At 51.8% G+C, this 25,084-nt stretch overlaps 6 protein-coding genes across 7 annotated transcripts; 3 read left to right on the top strand and 3 right to left on the bottom strand.

Moving 5' to 3' along the window:
- Window positions 1-519: 519 nt before the first annotated feature.
- On the bottom strand, window positions 520-2,615 carry LOC131206607 (sulfite oxidase, mitochondrial). The gene is made up of 4 exons (XM_058199222.1): window positions 2,584-2,615; window positions 2,316-2,521; window positions 1,668-2,130; window positions 520-1,605 (listed from the first exon to the last, which is right to left on the bottom strand). Exons 1-4 carry the CDS (start codon window positions 2,613-2,615, stop codon window positions 588-590), a joined length of 1,719 nt encoding a protein of 572 aa, XP_058055205.1. The 3' UTR covers window positions 520-587.
- Window positions 2,616-3,631: 1,016 nt separating this feature from the next.
- On the top strand, window positions 3,632-5,430 carry LOC131211355 (aquaporin-11). Of its 2 annotated transcripts, none has more exons than XM_058204788.1 (5): window positions 3,632-3,926; window positions 4,020-4,142; window positions 4,659-4,810; window positions 4,879-5,017; window positions 5,061-5,430. In XM_058204788.1, the coding sequence occupies exons 1-5, from the start codon at window positions 3,749-3,751 to the stop codon at window positions 5,285-5,287; spliced, it is 819 nt and encodes a 272-aa protein (XP_058060771.1). In that variant the 5' UTR covers window positions 3,632-3,748; the 3' UTR covers window positions 5,288-5,430. The 2 variants fall into 2 exon arrangements, with proteins under 2 accessions (XP_058060771.1, XP_058060779.1); XM_058204796.1 differs by having other exon boundaries at window positions 3,633-3,926; window positions 5,091-5,430.
- Window positions 5,431-5,536: 106 nt separating this feature from the next.
- On the bottom strand, window positions 5,537-7,895 carry LOC131206600 (phospholipase A2-like). The gene is made up of 5 exons (XM_058199216.1): window positions 7,889-7,895; window positions 6,146-6,289; window positions 5,921-6,077; window positions 5,701-5,853; window positions 5,537-5,645 (listed from the first exon to the last, which is right to left on the bottom strand). The coding sequence occupies exons 1-5, from the start codon at window positions 7,893-7,895 to the stop codon at window positions 5,537-5,539; spliced, it is 570 nt and encodes a 189-aa protein (XP_058055199.1).
- A 550-nt stretch (window positions 7,896-8,445) lies between these two features.
- On the top strand, window positions 8,446-19,332 carry LOC131208847 (uncharacterized). Its single transcript, XM_058201760.1, has 11 exons — window positions 8,446-8,765; window positions 12,872-13,379; window positions 13,446-13,560; window positions 13,620-14,017; window positions 14,086-14,268; window positions 14,335-14,565; window positions 17,201-17,807; window positions 17,898-18,019; window positions 18,103-18,229; window positions 18,297-18,520; window positions 18,914-19,332. The coding sequence occupies exons 1-11, from the start codon at window positions 8,736-8,738 to the stop codon at window positions 19,063-19,065; spliced, it is 2,697 nt and encodes an 898-aa protein (XP_058057743.1). The 5' UTR covers window positions 8,446-8,735; the 3' UTR covers window positions 19,066-19,332.
- Window positions 19,333-19,877: 545 nt separating this feature from the next.
- Window positions 19,878-21,574, top strand: LOC131206595 (gastrula zinc finger protein XlCGF57.1-like). The gene is made up of 4 exons (XM_058199208.1): window positions 19,878-20,105; window positions 20,168-20,833; window positions 20,900-21,140; window positions 21,203-21,574. The coding sequence occupies exons 1-4, from the start codon at window positions 19,878-19,880 to the stop codon at window positions 21,460-21,462; spliced, it is 1,395 nt and encodes a 464-aa protein (XP_058055191.1). The 3' UTR covers window positions 21,463-21,574.
- Window positions 21,575-21,690: 116 nt separating this feature from the next.
- LOC131214025 (kinesin-like protein costa) lies at window positions 21,691-25,066 on the bottom strand. Its single transcript, XM_058208341.1, has one exon. The coding sequence runs from the start codon at window positions 25,064-25,066 to the stop codon at window positions 21,821-21,823; it is 3,246 nt and encodes a 1,081-aa protein (XP_058064324.1). The 3' UTR covers window positions 21,691-21,820.
- Window positions 25,067-25,084: the final 18 nt, after the last annotated feature.

Genomic DNA, 25,084 nt, shown 5'->3' with positions numbered 1-25,084 from the left:
GGACAGAATTGCTTTGCGTCGAAGGTGGATCGAACGGCAAACAACGCGTGAAAAATGTGCCAGCTTTTGCCAGAGACATACGGAGAAAGGTTTTGTTTCTATTTTTAAGCTTCTAACCCTAATTCGTGTTTTTTCATATTTCCGTTTGTGCACAGGAGAAAGCGAATTGGACAGGATAATGGATTTCTACGAAATCTACTCGGAGGAAGGTGTCGTACGGCAGAATGTTTCGTTGCGTTCGGAATGGTCGAACCGAATCGGGCAAAGATTAGTTGGTATAAAGTGTGGTTTGGTTAAGTGTAGGAAACCGAGAAGTGACCGATTTGCAGCGCACAGTAGTAGAGCCTTGAGTAGTAGAGCTTGTTTTCTTTGTAGATGCAATAAACTAGTTTAAACAATCGAACTTGCTGATGTTCTTCAACAATTGCGGCTTCTTTCCGAGGATTGAGGAACAGAAATGTGTAAAGGGTTTCATTAAACAAAACGTTTATTTTAACGAACAATCCTTGATTGTGACTGAATTATTTGATATTTCAGAAATTGCACCTGCACAGTTCTGTCCCGTGGCGGGCAACCATTTGCCTATTCTATTTCACATTGATCCGCACGCGACTGTACGCATTGCCGACGACCCCACGCAGGTTCCAGATGTTGGCGAACGTTTCCGGCTGCGTGTTGTAGTTGGAATCGACCGCTTTGGACCATATTTCTAGTGGCCCCTTCTGTCCGGGGCTAACGGGAATCTTGGCCGTCCACAGTGTCCACGACCAGCGCCGTCCAGGGCCCGCACTCTTGTCCTCCTCATCCAGATTGGCGACGATCCAACTCTTGCCACCGTCGGCCGTCAGATCGACGCGCACGATGGCGGAACCACCACCCGACCAAGCGTATCCTTTCACCATCACAAATCCATCGGCCGCTTCCACCGTGGCACCGTTTGCCGGCACACAGATCGCCGACGTGACTGGCATGTTCTGAATGGCCGGTGCCGTTTTAAAATCTACCGTATCCCAGTCGGTGCTCGGACTGAAGGATTTGTAGTCGTTCTGCTGCCAATGCGAGCTGCTTTCGTCCCGCGAAACAACAATCCGTCCCAACCATTTCACATTCCGCGAACCGACCACACCCGGCACGATCACTCGAATCGGAAATCCGTGATCACGGGTCAACGGTTGACCGTTCATTTCATACGCCAGAATGACGTCTCCACGTGGATCCATCGCTTTGGCGAGCGGAATGGAAGCACCGTAAGCTGTGCTGGTGGGATCCGTATCCAGTCCCTCAAACTGCACGTGGCCGTCTTCGTCGTCTTCGCGTACACCGGCATCGCGCAGAATATCGCGCAGCCGGGCGCCACTCCATTGCGCGTTTCCGACCGCCGACGGACCCCACGACAGACCCTTGATTGGTTTCACCTCCATCATTTCGCTGCGCCGATTGCCACCGCACATTATCGTCGCCGTCACGGTGTGCTTCGGGTACTTCCGAATATCTTCGAACCGGATCGTCCTGCCGTCTTGCGTCTTCTCGTTCTCCAGCTCCAGTTCGTAAGTTTGGAGATCCACCTCAGGCACCGGCAAGTGGTTGCGGACGTAGAAAAACTCACTGCAACGGGTGGAAAGAGGTTGGTAATCGCTTTGCGGCGACAGAATGATCGGGTGACGTACTTGGGGGTTAGAAAACTGTCCATCAGCACCGCTGGTGGAGGTTCCGCGTTGAACGGTTTCAAGGTGGCCGGCCGCAGGATGGGATGGCGTTTCGGTTCCGCTGCCCACGGATCGTGTAGGTCCGCCGTACCAACCACGTCGTCCTGCCGCAGGTTCCCGATGCGGAACGTTTCCAGTAGCGTCAACACCTCCAGCGTGTTGTGCTGCTGAAAGATGTGCCAGAAGGGATCGATGGCACCACCGGCGGCCAGCATCACCTTGTCGCTGCCCGGGTGCTTCGGTACGAACGAGGTGATATCGTAGACACCGATTCCGTACGTTACCCAGATGCCGGGCACCGGGGCGTTGTGCTTCACGATCTCGTCCATCGTGAACTCGGGCAGATCCTTCCGTGGCGTATCGTGCGCTTTGCGGATCTCGTCCAGTGATGCTTCTTTAGCGTAGACTTTCGTCGGTTTTTTCTCTGCAACGAGCGAGGGGTCATGTTTGAGAAAAGGATGGTCCGTCTTCAAGACGTGATTCTAAGAAGCAAAGAAGTTTTAAGTTTCAATACCAACGGCTGCAACATTGTTGTTTTTCTGATTGCTTTAGTTTGTCTTTCGAGATTATGGTTCACACCTGTCCCCGTGTCGCGCTCACGGTACGTACTTATCTTTTCCGTTATCAGGTATGTCATAATTGATCCTCCAAAGATGAGTGACAATGTCGGCAGCACATTGTCACTTGATTCGTTGCCGCCTGATTGATGACCTCGTTCCCGAGAGTCCAACGGCGATCTTCCCCTATCCCCCGTTCCCGCTCCCGCTATGCTAGCTAGGGTCACCACTTGTCCGGCCCCATTTGGGCGATGAAATCTGCAAAAGCGACAATTTGCAATTGGTTTAGTATGCAGGCAACCCGAAAAAACAGCTTTTACCTGATCGTACGAACTATTTGTCTTGTGAGCATTTTTCTTAATTAAGTTTTCGTTGTTTCAATTGCTGTTGTATTAAATAATCAATTTTGCTAGAGGTTTTCTGTCGCGCACCGGTCACTTTCGGAGTTCGTATTGAAGTAGCATCGGTAATTTATGAGAATTGCCAACAAACAACGGGAACGTTTGCTGTCCGAGGTACTCGTAATTATGTCGCTATCGTCCAGAAGTACTGATAAGAGATAAGTATCAAATCGAAGTCTTGTTTTGGCAGCCCTTCAAACAACTTCCCAAGCCACGTCACGGATTTACTGAGGTATTCACGGGGACTTTCACTTTATACTCGGTTTTTTCCCAAAGCTGAGAGATTGCACTTGATTATGCGTTATATCGGACAGAAGCCGGAACCGAGATACGCAACGGAACCGGCTGACGGAACTGAAGCATTTGCGGATAGGGGTTGGGGGGTCCGCGAATCAGGTTTGTTTACGAACTTCGCGCTTTTTGTTTTTCAGCTGTCACTGCGTAGTGGAACCGGTTAACCGATACAAAACCGATTCGATTCAAACAGCGCGCCTTTAAAAACTTGCAACGGTTTCAGTATATCTAGGCCACGCTTTAAAGAATTATTACTATTTTAAATTAATATATTTCAAATGTCTACCGAGCGCTTCGAAAAGATCCGCGGACTGTCGTAGGAAACGGGAACGGTAATGCGTGAGTCGAAGTTTGAAGGTCAAAACCTCTTGCTTCACCTTGAAATCAATTTGCCATGCCTCCACCAGACCGGGAGGGTGTCGTGGGGAGGGTGTCAACAGTACCGCGTCAAGCATCAATTTGTCCCAGTCACACACGCAAACAAACATGCGATCACGATCATGGAGAGACACACCACGACGATTATTTGCGGCCTCACAAACGCCGAGTGCTTGGGCAAGTGGGTCCCTCACTGTCCACTGTGTCGATGTGTCGCGGTTTATTTTTACTTCGCTTCGCCACATTGAGTTCCGCCCGCCGAGACCGACTTAGGCGACGTCACGACGGATTGCTGAGCAGTTAACGTTTTGCATTCGATCAGTGCGCCACGAAAAGTCGGGCAAACGCCCGACGAAAAACTAAATAGTGAGACATTCATAGAACGAAGTGTGTGACGAAAACAATAGTAAAGATGGCGACCATTGAACAGCTGGGATACAGTGCTTTCTTCATTGCACTCACCTGCATCATCGCGATCGTGGCCCGCAAGCTGAACGAACGCATGTCGAAGGATGGGCTGGTGAAGGATCTATTCTTTGAGGCGATCGCCGCCGCCGAACTGTGCGGATGTTGTTTCGAACTGATCGTGGGTACGGCCTGAAAGGCAGAGCCTGACTGCACCAGGAACAGGAGAACCAGCTTGTTAACGGTTTGTTTTCGGTTGCCGTGTATTTTTACTACAGTGGCCGATAACTTTGGTGTTGCTACCTATGCGGTGTTCCTGTTCGCGCTGACCATATGGTGGGGCCGCAGCTGGGGCTCAGCCACGGCGTGCCCCTACACCTATATGGAGCAAATTGTCGAAGGTTAGTGCGTCGCCGAGGTCGGTTATGTAAGAGGGGGGGCGCAGAACAGCGTGGCTTGCCGGCCGATCAGTGCTTAGGTGCTTGGGTGGTGATTTTTTTGGACTAGCGAATGATCTGGGCGAATAAGAGGACATACCACAACCGGCGGGCATTCCAATTGACCAACCTTTTTCGCAAGTAACAGCATCCCCTGCCCCGCGGAGCAGACCTTAGGGAGCCGAAGATGTGTTTTATTTTTAAACTGCTTTCACCATTTTTACTAATGTCAGATTCCAAGACGGGGTTCGGCTTGCAATACGGAAATAAACAATCCCACACACGTGCATTTATTAGTATGCTTGCAAACAAAAGTTAAGCATTTGTAGATTATTAACAGTGATCATCTTGTGATCATGTGATTGGACTAGTTTGTAGCTTAGTGAGTTGCGCCAGCCGCTGATCAAGGCATCGTAATTTATGTCCTATATTCAGAGGTTGAAAAGAGATTTAAAATGTTCTGCCCGATTTTAATCGCAGGCGAAGTCAGCATGAAGGAAGCGGCGCTCAAGATCTGGGCCCAGCTGATGGGCGGATGTGCCATATTCCGTTACGTGCAGCTGTATTGGTGGCTCGAGCTGGCTGAAACACACGAAGGACGGGCGTTCGAGGACTGCAAAGCTGATCTTCAGGTAAGCGGTGGCGTTTCTTACAACTAATAGAACGAAAAAACAGTGAACCGCGGCTTCCTTCCCGTTAGGTCAATCTCTATCTCGGTGCTTTCATCGAGGGCTTCGCCACGCTCTGCTGCCGGCTGGCCTCGAAGGTGATATCGGAGAAGGATGCAAAGTTCGGTGCGATGATCGACTCGTTCATCGGCACCAGCCTAGTCGTTGCCGGTAAAGGGAAATCCTAGCTCGACCGTCGTGCTTCCGTCATGTATTTATCGCACAGCTATTTTTGTGTTTGCAGCCTTCAACTACTCCGGCGGCTACTTCAACCCGGTGCTGGCGACCGCCCTGAAGTGGGGCTGTGCCGGCAACTCCGCTCTGGAACACATCATCGTGTACTGGATCGGATCGTGTGTTGGCGCAGTGCTGTCGGTCCCCCTATTCAAAACGGCCACCTTCCGTGAAATGTTCCTGACAGAGAAACCAAAGGCCGACTAAAAGACGCCAATGAAAACGCTGGCCAACACGGGAACCATCTAGTCGAATGTGTGATTTTACGAACTGTTAATTTATTGATAATGTTGCTGATTCCCCCCCTCGAAGGCACTCCAAGCATACGTGCATTTTCCGTTCCTCAAAGGGTACCCTGCTGAATGATCATTGTCCTACCGATAAGATAGACGCTACACAAAAGACACTGGTGTGGTGGTTGAGCGAATAAACATGGTTACGATTCCCAAAACGATCCTAAAAGCCATCGAACATGTTACCGTCGTAGAACGGAAGATCGAACCACTGCCAGGTATCGCTGCGTGAAGTGTCCAGAACGTACCGGACACATCGTCGGAGAAAAATTCTGCAAAACCGGAATGTTGAGTCCTTCAGTTACTGATGTCTGATGGTTCGCTTACTTGTTCGTATGTTCGGCACAGTCCACTATCGGGTGTTGCTTCTTGTAGCACTGATCGCGCACGGTAAAGTAAAAGTTCCCAAGTTTGTTGGAAAACGTTGTGTTAACCTTGTGCAGGCAGCTCTGAAAGTCGCGATCGCACTTGCAATGTAATCTACCGATGAGATGGAAGTGTGAAGATCATGATCTATACCCGACATGGATACTCTCTCACATCAAACCTTGTGAAGTAATCGTTGTTTTTAAGGCCATATTTCGTTTCACCGGCCGGTATGTTGTCGCAGTGATCGTGATCACGGCAGCACTTGTCTACCTCCGAGTTGGAGCCCAAATCTTCGTAGTCGCTGGCCGTGTTGCCAGGTCCGCACCACTTGGTGCCTGGTGAACAGCCCAACCAACCAGTTACTGGCCGACGATAACAAGAACACAACTTTCGCCCCTCATACCTGGCACGGTCAAATTAATCCTTTCCTGGGTCCGATTGGCTCGGGATTTCCCCTGGTCTCCGGGCTGCCCATCTATTTCGTTGTCGAAGTCGAACGTTTCCACATTTTTGTACAACAGCTTCGAGCAGCGCACCTGAAATTCACCTGTTGCAAAAAGCAATAGGAAGCAATAGAAAAGCCTCATTATTTCCGTGGAATGGAGCGTCAACTGAACAGTGGCAGTGGAGCCATTGTACGAATATTTATACCAAGAAAAGGCTACTAATGGTGAAATGTAATAGGCGCGCTGAGTGAAACAGGAAACCCCGTCGATTTTCGCTATCGGCCATTGCAAAAAAGTTCTTGCCACTTGGGCTCCCTATGTCACGATTCAATTAATAGCGCCACGAGGCTATGATAACCACCTGTGGCGCTGACCTAGAGAAGGTTTCGGCTTTTGTCTACACCTGAAAGCCACCATTGCTCAAGGTTTTAATTTGTTCGAATTCAAATTCCAAGACTTTTACCTCCGATTTCCGGTACTTTCCGGAAGGTTGATCAATGTTTAAAGTTCGGAAGGTCGGGCAGCGACTGAAGGTTGATAAGGAGGTCAACTTAGTCTCAAAAAAACCTCTGGATGGAACTTCTGATATTTAAAGTGGTTCTACAATAGTCTAATTGCTGCGCTGAGTTGTAATGCAATCCATTCAAAATAATACCTGGTTTCGGGTTTCAACTTCACATTATGGGAAACAATTAGTTCTTGCGCCATAATGTTGTCGTTGCAGTGGCAGGATGTAATGCAAGATAGGTTCATTAAATTCCATGCCAAGGACACGAAAGGTCAGTGCCACTAAACGGGAATCGCGTGACACTGAGAAGTGCAGCAAAAAAATGTTTTAAAATGTTGGTTCTAGACAAGGTAAAGTTCTTCCTTCTTCTATAACTTTCATCTTTCCTTACACCCCTTTTTGTGTCACTTTTAATATGAAATCGATTAAAGAGGAATAACAGACCAACATAAAGTCATGTTAACGTTTTTCCCAGTCGATCCTGTAGCCACTTCACTTCGTATCATAATTCTCGCCTTAACCTGAATAGCGTGTCGTATTTTCGATTCGTCAACTAAATTTCCAAATCCAAAGTCTGCTTGGATTCAAAGTTTGAACAGCCCTGCACAACAATTATGGTTGGGCCGTTTGTCAAAAACCCCCATCACGCCACCATAAAGTGAACAGAAAACAATCGAAGTGCGCCGGTGCGCGGCTCCTGATAACAAATGTGCGCAGGAGTGGAATAGCAATAGTCTCGTACGGGAGTCTGCATGGCATACTTTTTGTCCCATTCCAACATAAGAATCCTGTTGGCCAACGGTTCGAGGAGGAGTTCGGGTCGGACCACCATTGTTGCAGACGCAGCAGTGCTTCGTTCCGGTTTCGCGGACAGTCATTTTCATTTCGGTTACCCATCAGTGCACACTGCTGCCGCGTTGCGTTGCAAGTTCTTGCCCGTCGATCCCCGTGTGGCCTCCGGAGAAAGCAATAGAGGAGGCGCTAGCACACACCCGCGCGCACACATACAAAATTGTACCACCGAAGATTCGTTGTGTTGTTCGACGATACACCCGTTCGGACGCCCCGTTCGGCTTGCCTGCCCCGTCTCCGTAGCGCCTGTTAGATAATTGAAATACCCAGCACCATTGTGCCGCCTGGTCCGCAACCGGAACTGGACTCGAAAGGCGACCCGCCCCAACCCGTGGCTTACGTGCCATTTTTCGGGCTTTTCTCTTGCTTCGTGGCGGCTTTGCGGCTTTGTTAGCGAACCGAGACGGTAGAATTGGTAGAAAGACTGAACCAACCTGGACCACACTCTAGAGCACCAACAGCAGCACTAGCAGCAGCAGCAGCAGGAGCAGTTTCGGGAGGAGTTGGAACGTGAAAAAGGGGCGAACAACCGCTAGCCGATTGCCAAACGATCCTGTCTCAAAGGCAGACCCTCGCGAGATAGTATTATCGAGACGAAGAAGAAGTATCCTAGTGAATCCTATGACCCCGTTTTAATCGTACTACTAGCACATAAATTAGGCGTCCGTCCGGAAGCGGCACGCAAACCAGTACTGGTGTAACTCAAAGTATTTCCCCAAACTATCCGGTAGCGGACTGTTCGAGCAGTCTATTAGCCATTTTGTAGTCGGAGTGTCCCTAGAACCCTAGAGGGACTCCCCAGCCCATACGAGTGTGGGCCACACGACAATATTAGCAAATTATTACAATTGGAAGAGAGACCTTCCGAGGTCCGTAGTGGACACTAAGAAACACTAGAGCCAGCAAAATGTCGGGTTAGTCCGAAGTCCCCACACCACAGTCAACCTGTCGACGGCTGTTCGACGTAACATTACGAAAGTGGTGCAGAAAGCCAGACCCAAACAAGGGCAAGCAGAACCGCCGGAAGTGACGACAGATCTACTGTGTGTCCCGTGTCCCATCCCGTAGGAAGTGCAGCACGACTGCGACCCGTCGACGATCCTCCAACTGCCGGCGACGCAAACCCCAAGGCCCGTTAGTCCAATGAAACCAAGTTTCAAGAACGGAAAGTTCGCCATCTACGAAAAATGTCTCTGCCAAAAGAATGGAATCTCCAGGTGAGTGGCGTTACGTCAGAGCCCCCCCCTCCCCCTCCGTACCAGAGCGGGGGACTTCTTCTTTGTCGTTGGCAGGCGGGAGGCCTGTAGCGTCCGGGACAATGTACAAGTTCGTGGAAAATCAATACTCTCTCTCCAAGGGGGGGTTGTGGACCGGGAAAGACTGGGCCGACGGAAAGGGAAGCAGCTGTGTGTATCTCTCTTCTCCACGGCCATTTCGGCTCATCTCGGCCGCTTCGTTCCCGTTCGAGAGGCACGGGCGACGGCAGAACCTGCGCAGGACAGTGCTCGTTGAGGTTCGCGGCTGGCTGAGGGTGGCTCGGCATTGAATGTTCGGGTCGGGTGGCTGGATGTCAAGTTCTGCTCATCTGGCGAAAGCGACGCGGTCGCATCTGAATCCTGAGCAGTGGGAAGGGGTGTTGATTACGAAACAGAGGTCCTGGTGGCTCGATGTTTGTTACAGCGACTGGCGAGGCGGCTTCGGGCACCCGGTCGACCCGGAAGCAGCTGAAATCGCGACATCCTCGCATTAATTAAAACCCATCGTATGCCATCTGCGTGCCAAGGGGTCCATTCCGATGCCCCACTTTTTCGTCCCATCGTTACTGCCGCAAACGAGTTGAGGCGAGTTGCTCAGCTACCGGCAGGATGCTGCTGCAGCGGCTGGTCGAATGTAGGTCACAGACACCGACGGCAGGACGGCAAGTTGGCCTGGCCGGGGCGCTGCGGGTTTCCCCGCGTTTCGTGTCCTGCAACGAATCGACCGAACAATCGTTGATTAAATATTTTGTTGCTGCTGCGGCTGCTGCTACCATTCGGATGCTTTATTCAGCTGCAGCTGTTTCGGTGGTTCGGATTGTGAGTAGCGAAAAGGATTATTTTCGCCCCTTGTAATCTGCGGCCATTTGATGAAATGGGCAATTCGGGCTTAGGGGGGATTTTGCATCGGCCAGCCCTTGGGACGATTGGGAATGGGATTGGTAAGCAATAAGCTTTATGTGACGGAGTGGTCAATTAAATATGTATCGGTACACTCTTATCACTGTTTTCCGGTGGTGGTCAAGTGGTGTGTTAAGCCGGTGGCACCAACAGATCGATGGTATCGATTCGCGATGGATCTGGTGTTGGCAAACGTGTTGGCGGTATTTTGTAGCTTTGTTGACGCTGTTCCTTGCCAAGGATTGTGCAACGAAAAGTAAGGGCAGGAAATTGGACTTCCTTCCTGTGCGCAGGAGTTGCGTGAACGCCTACCTACGCCCGCAACGGTCCGGTACGGCAACCCGACGGTAGCATTATATTTCAGTTGGGCCAGGTCCAACTGAAACGAGGCAACAAACGTTATGACACTAGTTTTCGTTTCGATGCTACTGTTCGGTGTTCTCCATCAGAAACCGGATGTGTTCGTGTGGGTTTGAGGTTACCAGAAATGGGAATCAATATTGGAACCGCTTTTATTAACCCACAGTTTTGAGGTGGTTCAGATAGACTTTCTAATAGATCAGCAGGCTTTGGTTAGTTGGCAGTTTGTTGATGGCAATGAGATGAAACTTGTTTAGGTGAGAGATGAGAAGTTTTGTCTCACTATGCGTGAGGACGCTTCGGTTGACACTGTCTGTCAATAAAGTTTGTTGATTGAATTACATGTTCTACATGTTCTACAGAATAAAGTGGATGATTGGATTAGAGGTAGGAAAATTGAAAACGTATGTAAATATGTAGAAAAATAACGACAGCACATGCATTTTATTTTTAGCAGAAGAGTTTACGATGTTTGCAGTACTAAAACAATATCACTTATGAAGCTCTCTCGAAGTTAGATTATGAGCCACACAGAAAAGGCAAATGCTCATTAGCCCCATCATAAACCACGCATAAAAGATTGTGAAGGAAATAATCATTATTTCCTTTCCGTTACACCACAAAGATGGATTGCAATCCTTAGTAGCCCTGCAGCGAACCTGTGGACGCGTCCGCTGTGAGTTGTGGGGAAGAAGCATGAAAACTGAACCCTGCGCCTTCCTTCCCTTTGCTTTCTGATTGCTTCTTCACCTTGAAATTCTTAAGCCTTATGAATTTCCCCCGATAGGGCAATGGATGCTAAAGTGTAATTACATTGGCGGCTCCGATGACATCAGCCGGCGGCGGAAGGAACCCTCCGTCCGCCGGCTGTATAATGATGATTCTTACGGCAAATTCCAATGATATTGCACCACCCAAGCGAAGAGACTCCGGGTACGGCACGCCCTCGGCGAGAAAAAAAGGGGAAACCCGGACCCGGTCGTGTATGGTTTGCGGCGCGACGACCATGAAAGTGCCGTCATAGTTATTTCCTTGTTGTGTACTAAACACCGGTTTTCCCGAGCTTTCCCCGGGCCGTATCCATCCATTAAACAACAAAAGCGAACCGTGTTCGCCCCAAGCATCCGGCGAACGGCCGTGGCCGTACTGGTGGTGATGGTCGTACCATCGCTGTGCCTCCCGCTGGCTGTGCCGGATGTGTCTGTGACAGGTCGAAAGACGTCAGCCGGCCGCGTTCCGATGGTTCCGGATGGTTCCATGTGCCGGTATTGCCCTTGAGATGCTTGATTGGCCTGGGGGCAAATTGAGCCATGAGCTTGCACAAAACTCCCCAGCCCGGCCGATCGAACCGAATGGAGTGGTCGGTAAATGTAGCTCCAATGAAAACTTTCTAACCCCACATGCCGCGCTGGTCAACTTGGCTCGGCGAAACGGCATCGAACACGTTTCAAATTACCGATCGAATTAACAAACTCGCCACGCCGTGGCACACGGCAACGGCTGATGCGATTAGCGCTAGTAAATGTCACAGGAATTAATGTTCTCCTTTCGGAAACTCACATTAAACAACAAACTGGGGACAAAGTTGAATGGGCACAAGACTATTAATTTCAATTTCAAGCCACCGTCCTTGAAAGTTGTGGAGAAAATCAACAAACTGCTCGCCCGTGGCCTGTCCCCAGTCCCCAGGCTCCGTATCAGTACGTATGGGGTCGGGTGACAGGACGTTACCTCACGAGGTTAGTTTAAAGTTTTGTCGATGGCTCGTGGCAAACTGGGATGAGCTGCGCATTTTCTGAGGCACGTCAATATGGGGTATCGGTCTGTTGGAATATTCCAGTCCGGTTCAATCACCACGATATTGGAAGCCATCATATAACTTGACATATTGGTTTATTAAATTTTGTATTATCAAATATTTAAATGTTGGTAACATATTTTACAAAAAAACGTACAACATAACGTTTGACTCTCCCTCTCGGCTTTCGAGTTAGAAGAACTGCCAGTGGTTAACCACCAGACCGCAGGTTATAATTGAAGGATTGTCTTGCCAATGGAGGCGCATGGTTGATGGAGGCGCCCGGTATCTGGAGTCGCCCAGAAAGCCGTTAGGACGTTGTGTGGCCTTGTTTTGTGTCCTGTGGCTCAAGGCTACCGGAGTGATGGTTTCTTTTGTGATAAATTGCCATAAACGAAAGATAAAAAGTTGACAGCGTGGTTGACGGTTTCGGCTGCTCGGGCGACACAACATGAAGTTTTGATTGAATTAAACCTAATCCTTTGCAAACATCGCGTGCCGGAGCGGAACGGGGCTTCGAACCGGACCGGACTGGAGAAACTCGTTGTGCTTTCGCTCGTCACTGCTGTGTGCTGGGAGGGTATTGATTAAATATTTCAAACATTTCGATTGCACAATGAATCACCAATGAAAGCCAGCAAAGAAAGAAGACGCGGTTGTAATGGGGAAAACTTTGAGCTATGCCTTTCCATTAGCCATTTATGTGGTTATGCTGAACAACTTCTGACGAAGCTTTACCTGACCGTGCGTAGACGACTGACTCTTTGGCATTTAGGGCCGGCCGCCTCCGGTTAAACTCCGATGCCCAACCATTTCTGTCTGCTGTGGTCGATTCGATGAAAATGAGCAAAGTTCAGGGATCGCTTCGAGGAAAATACCAACAGTAGAATTTGACCAGTTCGTCTGTTGTTCTCTTGCACTGTAAAATTATTAATTTCGGACCATGCCCCCATCAGCCCCCGGGTTCTGAGAAAGTAACCGTTAATAAAACCATTCTGTTCGTTGCCAGGCATCGCAGGAGTGTCTCGACGAGTACCTCCGACCGAAAAGCCTCTTTTCCGAGGATATCGAAATACCGGCCCACGCGGCCGACAGCCGCCTGTTCGACGCCGTGTACCACCCGTCGATTCCGGACCAACGCTGCCGGGCACCGCTCAACGCGGCCCTGCTGGCCGAGTTCGAGAACAGTGGATCGCTGTTCTCGATCCAGTCAGCGCCGGTGTCTACGGCTCGGCCTGAGCCAGCCAACGCACCCGACCCAGGTCCGTCGGCTCCACCACCGGCACCACCATCGGCCGGGTCCGGCGCCGTCGCCGCCACCAGCAAGATCCAGGAACCGGCTCCAGGAAGGGCAGACCGCGAGCAGAGTGCCAACAACGATGGCACCAGCTTGCTGGACTTTCTCGGTGTGCCGTTGCAAAGCCGACCGGGCGCTGGGGGCGACCGGAACGATACCCTGCTGCGCCCATCGTCACTGGCCATCGATGCACCGTATAATCCGCTCAAGTCGCACACAGGTATGTAGCGGGGTCTGGTCACCCTCACAACACACTGAAGAACTGTGGACCCTATCTGTCGATTAGTGGAGCCCCAGCCGTCGACCGAGCTGGATGAGGACGACAACGAGAACCTGCTGACCGTTTCGAGTTTAACTGCGCGGCCACTAATAGCGAAGTCGCGCGAGATACGGAACAAGAAGTAAGGCGGAGCACAGCGGTGCAGCATCTGGCAACTCTTAACCCCCCTGCCCCTTCCAGGCAAAGACTCCATCTGCAGAGGCAGCGAAAGCAGGTCACGTCCGATTCGAGCGAGGACGACGACGACAGCCCACCGGACGGGGGGTACGGCTGGATCATCGTATTCGGTGCCTTCTCGGTGCAGTTCTGGGTCGCCGGGTTGGTCAAATCGTACGGCGTGCTGTACGTGGAGATAATGGAGAACTTTGCAAACGCGTCGGCCACCACCGCCTCCTGGATACCGGCCATCCTGTCGGCCCTCTGCTTGGTGCTAGCGCCGCTGTCGAGCGCCCTGTGCCAGCGCTTCTCCTGCCGCATCGTGGTCATCATTGGCGGTGTGTTCTGTGGTCTCGGGCTCACGCTCAGCTACTTCGCCACCAGCCTGTACCATCTACTGTTCACCTTCGGCATCCTGACCGGTAGGCAGACTGGCCGCATTGGCCTTACCAGAGTGAGGCTCTCACTTTCGGCGTTCCGCTATCCGCAGGTATTGGCGGTGGTCTGTCGACCACACCCGGGATCGTGATCGTGTCGCAGTACTTTGAGAAACATCGGGCCCTCGCCAACGGGATTACCATCTCGGGTACGGCCGCCGGTAGCTTCGTGTTTCCGATGCTCATCGAGCGGTTGATCCAGCTGTTCGGTTTTCACGGAACCCTGTTGATACTGGGTAAGCGGATAAGTGAGTACGCGGAATTCGGGGGCGGCTGGCTAATCTCACCTCTCCCACACGAAGGCGGATGCATGCTGCACGTCTGCGTGTCCGGAGCGTTGTACCGGCCGCTGGAGAAGAAATCGGACACGGAACAATCGAAGGACGGGACCCAGTTTTCGTCGCGCACCGATTTCCGCGATCAGCTCGGGCACCTCAGCTCGTCGGAGGACCACCTGAGCAAGCGCTGCCTGGAGGACCTCTTTCTGGACGATCAGACCCGGGGTAGCAAGTCGAATGTCGACAGCAAGTTCGGTAAGTTCGCACACGCCAGGACGCGCGCGCCGCGGTACTCGGTGCTCGGTGTTCATATGCTTTACGCAATCAAATTCCGGGTTTCCCCTTTCCGTTGCCGTGGTCGGCCCGATAACGGACGGTCCAACTGAAAGGCGACAACCGACCGTTGATTGTGCATGTGCGTTACACTTTTCCAGTTCGCTTGCCGAACGGTTCACCGCATCGCTGCCGTTACGTTTTTCTTTTTCTCGGTTTGATTTTTGTTGGTTTTTGTTGTTTTTGTGGATGGGCACGGTGAATGCCCTCCGCAGGAGGTCCACAGTTCGGCGGGATCGTAGGGCTGAGTTGTTTCGTTTCTTGAGTACCTTTCTGTTACTCGCTGTCGCTTTAACTCGCATTCTCATACGGAAAGCGAATCTTCTCCGTTTGTAGCTTCTATCCACTCCACTAGTGTTAGGTTACGGTGTTCCTCTTGAATCTTCTAGAAATTGGGTTAGGGCGGGACTCTAGGCTTGTGGTTTTGGCGACAAGCCAACGCTGGCACACTTTAGAGTCGGTGGGGGTCCTCCTCGAGGATTGCACGTGTTTTAGGGCGAGATCTCTAGTCTAGGACTTCCGCTACTAGTGTGTTGGACCAAAAACTTCACGTTGGGCACTTCTCGATAGAGTAGCAGTGTTTAGTGGCCGTGTTTTGTTTTAGTTCTGTTCCGTCTCTGGTGTCTGGTAGGAGGCGTACTGGTTTGTGGGAAATCTGGTCGTCGAGTGCAACTTTACCTGCATCCACGCGAATAGTTAGTCGTCTCACATGCTCGTAAGGCGGAATAATGTATACTATATTCTCTTATAATTTTAGCTTGCCCATTCCGTGCTAAATACGCATCTGACATTCACGCACTGGCTTACACACTAGTTGCCCATCCAAGTAACACACGAGCATTGATTATGGGTATGGCGACACTCAGTGGCCTACTTTACACTGTCATGCGAACATACATTGGCAACGACTCGAACGCAACACTTTCGGACTCGAACATTCCTCAAACACGAACAAACGAACAAAGACCGATTCAACAAAGAGACCGACCGATCACACAGAACCGAATGATCACTCAATTGAACCGGGTATGATGAAACGGCACATAAAATCGCTTCTATTTTTTTCTAGATTTTTTGCAGATAAAATTTCTCTCATCCGTCACTTTGTTCAAAAGTAGCCAAAAATGTCTTCCCACACGGAGACAGGGAGACAGGGAGAGAGAGAAAGGGGAGTGAAATGACACTAAAGCAAGCAAGCCCTCCAGCAAGTGGCAATGCGAACCCCAAAAAGCTGCCCGGCCCGGCCATTATCCGAAACGTTGAAACGTTTAGATCAATGAGACACCGCGGCCAGGGCGCATATAGAGAGAGAGCATCCTGATGTGTCCTGATCGCGCGATCTGTGTGGGGGATGATCGTAGTGCAACGCTCTGTGTATTTGTGTGTGCTACCGCCAGTGAGCCATGTGCTGGCCCGAAAACCAAGTGCTCGAATGCACACATCGGGAAAGGACCCCCGTCCCTGTGATAACGCCCCTTTGGTTTCGTTTTCCTATCAGTTCCGATTGGTGAGGTGATTTGCGCTGCGTATTGCTTTTTACAGTTCACGATGGCCTGGGTTTCGTTATTTTAGCACCCCCCTACTTTTTCTGTGCCGTTCGTTATGATTTCGAATTTCAATTTCAGTACTATTTTAGTTCTCGAAAACAAGAGGCTTGAAACAACGGGCAAAAGCGGAGTTCTCGAGGACTTTCGGCAAGAGCAGCTAAGCTAGCAGAGACAGAGTTTGACCAAATTTGGCTTGCACATTGGGCTTTAGCTTCAGGCGTTGGCGTTGCTGGCAGAAGCCTTATATAGTCTCCATCTCGTACTTTATATGGTGCTGTTTCAAGCCGATTCGTTGCCCATTAACATCATGATTTTCAATTCATCGGCGTGCATGTCCGGCGTGTGGCGGGATGGATGGGAGGATGCCCGGTAGTGGGGGCCCCCAGGGCTCGGGGGGCAGGTTCGTGATTCGTGAAACGTTCCGGCACTTGCTGCTGTGAATTTTGTGGCTACGACGCTCCGGCGTCCCGGCGGTCCCAGGTGGTGGTCAGGAGTCGAAGCCGCAGAAGCAGAGAAGGTAAACATAACATGGCACAAAATGACACAAACGATCGCTTGACGTTTTTTCGGAATTCCTACGGCACACGGCTAGGGCGCAGGAGAACTTAGGACCCGCTTAGATGGAGATTGGTGCGCGCCTTAACTGTGTTCGCGGACCGGTGATTCACAGAGTGTTTCCGCGGAAGGCAGGGCCCCAGGCACATGAACATATACGAACCAAGCGAATAGAGTCGAGGTTAGGTGCTCGGTGTACTCGGAGTCAGGCCAGACGCGCGGAGAACCCTAATCGGCCAAACTGAAAGAGAAAGAAACGAACGATAAAAACGGTGCACAAACAGTAGCCATTCGCTGCCTCCGTATCCTGTACCTTACCTTGTCTTGCCCGACAAGAAACCGTCCCCCACATTCCCCCCCTATTGATTCTGTGTGTGTTTCCTGTGCAGAGTCAGCCAAAGAGCGGATAACCTGATACTTTTTGCCTACTATGTATGAACCCTACCATTTTCTAGTCAACATTACGGAAAAAACGCTCCAAGAAAGTGAAGACGAACTGAAAGATATCCTCTCGAGTGCAATCTTTCTTAAGCCCATTTCGTCGATCCGAAGCTGCAGCATACTGCACTCGGTCGAAGACCTGAGCACCGATTCGACCTGCGTCTACAAGAACCGTGCCAGCGGGTACGACTCGAAGCGGAACAGTATGCGCTACCGGCAGCACCACCAACACCAGCGATCATCCGACACGCAACCGCCGGTGGTTGCAGGACGACCACCACCGCCACCGCAGGCACCGGCTCCGGAAGCGGTCGGATCGCAAACGACTCTGGGCGTGGCGGCCGACAACGAAGCACCGCTGTTGGGCCCGTTGCTTCTGGCGAAGGACACGATCAACACCGGGGCACCGGCGGGGGAACCAACAACGATACCGACGGTCACGAGTGCGGCTTCCCTGATGTGCCCTCCGGCTGTACCGGCACCGAAGGCGCTGGCACAGAACAACAACCGAGGGCTGAGCAAGAGCATGATCATCCCGACGCCGGTGGGTGACCTGAACGAAATCTTCGACGACGCCCAGTACACGGTGTACAAGGCGACGCTACTGGAAAAGATAAGCCAGTAAGTATCCCGGCCAGCCAGTAAGTATCCCGGCCAGCCAGTAAGTGTACTGTCGGACTGAGTTCCTCTCTCTCTCTCTTCGCCACGCAGATATTTGGATATCACACTGCTGCAGGAGATCACGTTCATATTGATGTGCCTCTCGGTGGCTTTGATGTCGGTGGGATGCCCTTACATGCTGTTTTATCTGCCGGCCTACGTCATATCTGCGGGTAAGTGTGCTCCGTTTCCACCGGGGCCCTGTCCTGTGTAGCGTAACCGGTTTGTTCTATCCTATGATCGCCCCCCTTCGAAGGATACACCAAGTCGGAAGCGGGCTACTTGGTGGCAGTTAGTGCGGCCCTCGATCTAGTGGGACGACTGGCGTTGGGCTGGCTCTCGGATTTGGACCTGTTCGATCGCAAGAAAGCGTACATTGTTTGGTAGGTGTTTGGGCGCTTTTGGGGCTGTTTCGGGGAGAGCGACGCCTTATCTGTGGTTCCGTTGCAGCATTCTAGGAGCGGGGACCGCCGTGCTCACCATACCGACCAGCAGCAACGCCTGGTTCGTTATAGTGGTCAGCGCCGGCTGCTACGGGCTGTGCCTGGGCAGTTGGTATCTTCTGGTCCCGGTGCTACTGGCCGACCTGTTCGGAACGGAGCGCATTAGCTCCAGCTATGGCTTGGTTCGGATGTTCCAAAGTATTGGTGCAATCTCGGTGCCACCACTAGCAGGTTTTTAACCGACGGAAAACTGAATTATCGATTCCGTCGCCATCTCTCGCCAGCCCGCCCGTTGGTGCGAGCCGGACTTCCCGCCGTGACTAACATGTTTCTTGCAATGTCTTCCTTTCTTTCTTTTGTTTTTCTCTTTTTCCTTTTCTCTCTCTCTCTCTCTTTCTCTCTCTTTCTCTCTTTTTCTCTTTCTCGATGTTCGCCTTTCGTCCGCTCCGTCCGCTCGCTCGCCATTCGATTCCTCGTCACTCGTTCTGCCGTTCGCTTGCGCCGTCGATACCAAATGAATTCGCCAACCAAACTGTTTAATCATTTCATTTCATAAAAAAAAACGAAAAAACATTCAAAAATCACCAAATCACCACTTCACCACTCACTAATGCAATAATGTAGGTTTGCTGCGCGACATGTCCGGTGGGTATGAGATCTGTTTCTACTGCATGGGCGTTTGTATGGTGCTCGGGGCTGTGCCGTTGCTCGTTATCATCGTACGGGATTCGATCGCCCTGAAGGACAAGCGGCTACAGCTGGACAGGATTGCGTAAGAGGGATGCCGGCAACTACTTTTCCTTTTCCAATCCGCAGCGGATCGATTCGGCGTTCGTCCCCGCCGACATGGGAGCTTCGGGCAGCCCGCTAAAGCGGACGGCGGTAGCCGTGACGAAACAAGACGAAACCTTAGAACGTAAGCAATCTGAACCAAAAACAGAAAAAAGAACAATAAAGGAAAAGCTAAATCGGTCTCGGAGTGTCTTGGGCAGCGTTTTTGAGTTAGTTGACCGTTGGCGTACCGGGATCGGGTAAAACAGACAATCCGGCAGCACTGTGGACGTGACAGCTGACCGGTGCCCGGAAGACTATTCGTGTTTTTGGTCCGAGAAAACAGAAATAGAAGAGAAATAAATTGATTTCTGAATATTTTTTTCTGTTTTTTTGTCGATTTTGTTGCTATAGCAATTGCAAAGCGTTTGCTAATAGTGTTGGAACGGGTTTGGAATGAACGATGCTCAATTCAAACGTCCGAAACGTCGGTATATTGTGATCGGTTTTTAATACTGTTTTGGTCTAGCCGGCGTCGCTTCCTCGTACTGTAGAGGAAACACTTTCAATAAATGTACTTTTTATGCATCGTTCGTTTGGTTTTTATTTGTAACTCGGTAGTCAAAATTTTGAGAGTTCTGGAACTGGAAAGAAAATTTGAAAAACATTTGCATCTCCAACCTTACAATTCCGTCAACCACTGTCCTGCGTAAACATCAACAAACAGCTGTCAGTTGCCGACAGCTAGATCAAAACAAACTGGCAAAAAACATTAAACGTTAATTTCGATTTTTCGATTCCGGATTGCATTTACTGAATGGACATGGATAACGAGGTTTGCCGAGCGTGTGGTGAACCGGCCAATGTACAACTGATGCAAGATTTAACAGAGTTCTCGGACATCTACTTTAATCTCACATCGATCACCGTGTATAAGTCTGAGGATGGTTCCGGTCCGAAAGTGTGCGATGGCTGCCGGCTCAAACTGCAGCAATTTGATCAATTCCGCTCCCTTTGCATTCGTGTGCACGAGCATCTGTTACAGGTAAGTGCGCCCAAGAGTCCCACATGTCCTTACCAGACCAATAACTCGCCCTGTTCAACCAGAATGCGGATGGGTTCCCGTCGGTTCACGAGCCCGAGAAGGACGCTGAGCTGAGTGTGGAAGTGAAAGTGGGTGTTATTTCCAGTACCGACGATCCGGAAGATCTGTGGAACACGCCCTTTGCCAACGATTATGTTGAGTTTTGTCAACCGATAGATTATGAGCATTTAAAGGTAGAAGCGAAAACCGTGGATCAGCCACTCAGCAACGATGAAGATGGCAGAAGTAGGGAAGAGGATAATGAGCTTCAATCCGGTCCCGACCGGAACGATAGTGAAAAATTGCTAGATTCGGTCACTGTCCCCATCAAGGGACGCGGCATATTCCTATTCGTTTGCCACGTGTGCCACACAAAGTTCAAGACGCAAACCCGGCTCAATGGACATCTGCGGGTTCATCAGGGGCTGAAACCGGCGGTCTGCACCATTTGCGGGAAGGAGTTTATCAAGTGGTTCAACCTGAAGATGCACATACGCAACAAGCACATGAACGAACAGCAGCAGCGGTTTCCGTGCGATTTTCCCGGCTGCAATCTGACCTACACCACTGTGGCGAACATGCGAAAACATCGGAAAACTCATGACCCCAATAATCATGTTAACCGTGGGACACTAAAGTACATCTGCGAGCAGTGCGGTAAATCGTACACCACATTCGGTGCTCTGAAGGTGACCAACCAGCAACCTTGGGGTACGAGCGCACGACACATCCAATATCGGTTTTTCATTCCGTAGGCACATACCTATTCTCACACCGGCAATCTGCCATTCTCCTGCACCATGTGCGATCGGAAGTTTGTAAACGCGGACAAACTGCGGATACACATGATGCGCCACCAGGGCATCAAAAACTTCGAGTGCCCCCACTGCGGGATAAAGAAGACGACCAAGACTGAGCTGCGGACCCACATTAACTATCACACCAAAGAGCGGAAAATCCCGTGCAGTACCTGTGGCCTAGCTTTCGCCAGCTCTGGTAGGCATTTGAGAAGCATCTGGTAGGGTGTGACATGTGACATGTTGTTTTATTTACGGTAGGAAACCTAGCACGGCACGTTCGAATCGTACACCGCGGCATCAAGGAGTTCCAGTGTCCACATTGTGGTCAGCCGTTCGGGAAGGCTGAAACTCTGAAGAATCACGTGATGACGCACACGGGGGAACGGCCGCACGGTTGCACGGAGTGTGACAAACGCTTCATTCAGCTGGTGGCCCTTCGGAAACACATGAAAACGCACTCATCGTCCCGTAAACGGACCGACTTGGCGGTGAAGTCGCAGCTTTCCGACAAAGAGTAAAGGTTGCTAACATTGCCAGCATCTTTCGGACAGGTGTAAAGTATTACGTTAGTAAAACAATGACGGGACGGGTTTAGTTGCTCAAGATGTGCTACTGTATTGACCACATAGACACTCATTATATTCATCTCTGTGTGATTTGGAAGATAATAGGTGATTCTTCAGGTTTCGTAAACATGCTTCGCTTCTAGTCTTGGTTTCACTCTGCCCGATCCAGCAGATGGCCAAACAAATACGACGGGGTGAAATCTACCACTTTTCAGAAGTTACAGACTAATCTAACGTCAAATGCAGGGAGAGAGAAACAGGAACACAGCGAGATTCAAAGAGAGACAAATTTGCGGCGCCGATCCTCCATTCACTTGCTTCCACCGTCGCTCTGGATGATGATCTTGTTCTTCTCGCGCGTAACCTTGGTCAGCGAGGGTCGTGACGAGACCTGCAGCTGCTTGAGGTTCTGTTGCGGGATGTCGGATTGGAAAATTTTGCGCTTGTCGCTGCCATGGTAACGGGACAGGACCTGTAGTTTCGAGAACAGTTTGCTCTTCGGGCGGTGATCCTTCTCGGCGACGATCGGTGCCGGTGGTAGGGCCGCCGGTACGCTGAGCGTGCCACTCGTTCCCGCCGGGACCGGTAGTGCGCCGCTTCCGCTTGGCGCCTTGTAGTGTGCGAGCTGTTTCGAGGTGTGGCCACTCCGAAGCACCGGTTCGCCGGCACTGTCCTCATCGTAGCGCACGTGGTTGATGTGATGGTAGCGGGTTGCACCGGACCCGAGCACAAACTCGGCCGTCTGCGTGTGATACGGCGGAAGCGTGGCATCCGGTAGCGTGCTAGAGATCGAGGCCGACGTATCGGCGGCAAAGTGGCGCAGCATTAGATTCAGCTTCGTCTCGTGCTGTTTCTGCAGCGCCACGATCGAGCGTTCCTTCTCGAGCCGCGTCTGCCGGATGGTGTTGGTGAGAATCTTTTCCTGCCACTCCCAAGCGTCCTTCTCCCGCTCGAGGGTGATGAACTGCAGTTCCAGCTTCCGGCTCGCCTCCTTCAGGTCCACCACCTTCTGGAAGTACTTGTACAGCAACGTTCGCATTTCGTCCGCCGACAGCTTGTTCAGCCGCGCCATCAGCATCTGTTCGCCCTTTTCGCGCTGCAAGCTTTCGTCCGTATCGATGCTGCGCCGGCCACATATCAGTTCGTTCTTCATCTCGATCGCGGCGTCGATCGCCTCGATCGCTTCGTCACACTCGACTAGTTTGCGCTCCTCCTCGAACGATGGTCGCTTTTCCTCGCGCAGCTTACGGTCCAGTTGGCAGCGTTGGTCGACCAAATGGTCGCGTGTCCTGCGCAGATTGCGAATCTCGCAGCGCAGCGACTCCTTCTCGGCGCTCCGCTTGTTTACGTACCGCTTCAGGTTGCTCGACTTTTCCTTCAGCACGTGCTCGATGTGCGAAATGCGATCGTTCATGTTGCGTATCTTACTGCGGCTTTCGTTCACCTCCGGCGCCCCGCCGCCCGAGCGACCGGTGCGCGCCACCTCGCGCTGCACCGTGTCCAGCTCCTTCTCGAGGCTCTCCTTTCGGTCCAGCTCTTTCTTCAGCAATCGCTGCAGCACCTCGAGTTGCTTCTGCGAATCCTTAATCGATTGCGGTAGCTTCTTCTTCTTGCTACCCGCTTCGCCCGCTATGAAAGCGATCGATTCGAGATCCTTCAGCCGTTGCTCGAGTTGGGACGTTTGGCTTTTGAGGCGATTGATTTCGTCCTTGTCCGTGCCACTGACAACCGCCTTCCGGAGTTGCTTTTTCGCCTTCTCGTACTCCGCTTCGAGTTTGTGCTTCTTTTTGCTGAACCGCGACTTGGCCACCGAGCGGGTCTCGCTGTTCTCGATCAGATCATCGATATACTTTTGCTTCAGTGCGATCGTGCGTCGCACCTCTTCGATCTGGGCGTGCAGCGATTCGACGCTTGCCTGACAGATGCGCAGATTGCCGCCGAGAGTTTCGAGCTTCTTTTCCAGCCCTTTGGCCGGCTGCGGGTCCCCTTTGAGCGGCAGTATCAACGCCAGTTCGTTGCTGCTTACCGTGTCGCCATCAAAGATGGACTTTCGGCGGGCAGGATTGTGCAACACTTTGTTTTCCACCTCACCAGCCAGTGCGGACCGTTCCTTGCCATCGTGCTCTCCCGAGTCCCCGCTCACCGGCACCGGCGGGTGTGTCCGCATAAATTCGTCGTACTTTTCCGCGATCAGCAGGTTCGTCTTCGATTGAAACGTTTTGATGTAGCTCTGGATACGTTCGCTTACGTCCGTCAGGTGTGTGCACAGGTCGGAATCGCTCTCGTTGTCGGAGGGAAACGGTTCCTTGCCGCTGCTTTGCAGTGTATCCTCCACCTCGTCGATTTCTTCGATCGGTCCGAGGCACATGCGGGCGGGCTGCGTGCCGGCCTGCAGACTGATGTCGGTCGAGCTGAAACAATCGTCACACTCCGCCTTCAGGTAGAGCCACTCCTCGATCTGGTTGCGTTCCGGTTGGCTCAGCTCACACGTGCTAAACAGCTTGGTGAACAGGGTTTCGGCATTCTTCAGCAGCTTCACCCACTGCTGCGAAGCAAAGTACAGTCCGTCGAGATTCGTGTTGCCCGGTCCGAGCTCTTCGTTCATCGCCACCATCGGCACGTTGTTGTCGGAGAACGTGTTCATGACGACGTGATTCACAATCTCCTCGGCCCGCTCCCCGAACTGCAGGTCACGCTGCGTGCTGTCGGTGTCGAGCTGCGAGGCATCGACGCACAGGAGCAGCAGCGTTTGCGCTCGACCTCCGAACGAATCCTTCAGGAATGCCGTCAGCACGGACTCATTGTACTGCTCGGTTCGACGGATGACGATGTCCTCCAGTTTACGCAAACCAGAATCGTTCGGTACACCGGGCGAGTCGGAGTTCGGTACGCGCTGGGTTCCGCGCAAATCGCAAAAGCTCACTGTCGACTGGCGGTGCTGGTTCAGGCCACCGATGGAGGTCCACTGTTGCTCCAGTATCAAGCTGAGGATGCTGTGATTCTCGCCGTTGCGCCGTTGCAACCCGAGCCCAAGCAGGGCGTACGTGTCCTCCACCGAGAAGCACTGTACCATGGCCGCGTTTTCCAGTACATCGATCACATCCCCGCTGGCCGTTATTTCGCTCCACGCTATGCTGATCGAAAACATGCGCTCCGGGTGGGCACTGAGCCGACAGAAGAGATCGCGTACGAAGCACAGGACGATCCCCTCGTTACCGCAGGTGGCCGTCGTTCCATCGCCACTGCCCCTCGCGGGACCACCGTAGAGGGTGAAGGTTTTGCCCGTGCCCCGCGCACCGTACGTGACGACGGAGAAATCGTAGCCCTCGAGCACCGACTCCATCAGGCAGGCGATCGATTCGAAGTACAGCTCCTGGTTCGCGATCGGGGTTCGGAAGATGTGCGAAAATCGAAACGTACGTCCACCTGGGCACCGCAGACAGTTTTCATCCTCTTCGTGGTCCGGCTCGTCCGGCGGGGACTGCGACGATGTTTTATTATCCCCGTCCGGTGTGGACGGCGCCAAACGCACCAGGACCTTAAGCGGAATATTCATGGTGTGTGCGCCGATCTA

Source organism: Anopheles bellator, chromosome 1, assembly GCF_943735745.2.
Source record: "Anopheles bellator chromosome 1, idAnoBellAS_SP24_06.2, whole genome shotgun sequence".
Taxonomy (NCBI): domain Eukaryota; kingdom Metazoa; phylum Arthropoda; class Insecta; order Diptera; family Culicidae; genus Anopheles; species Anopheles bellator.
Note: the sequence above shows the minus strand (reverse complement) of the source record. Positions and strands in the feature narration are given on the sequence as shown.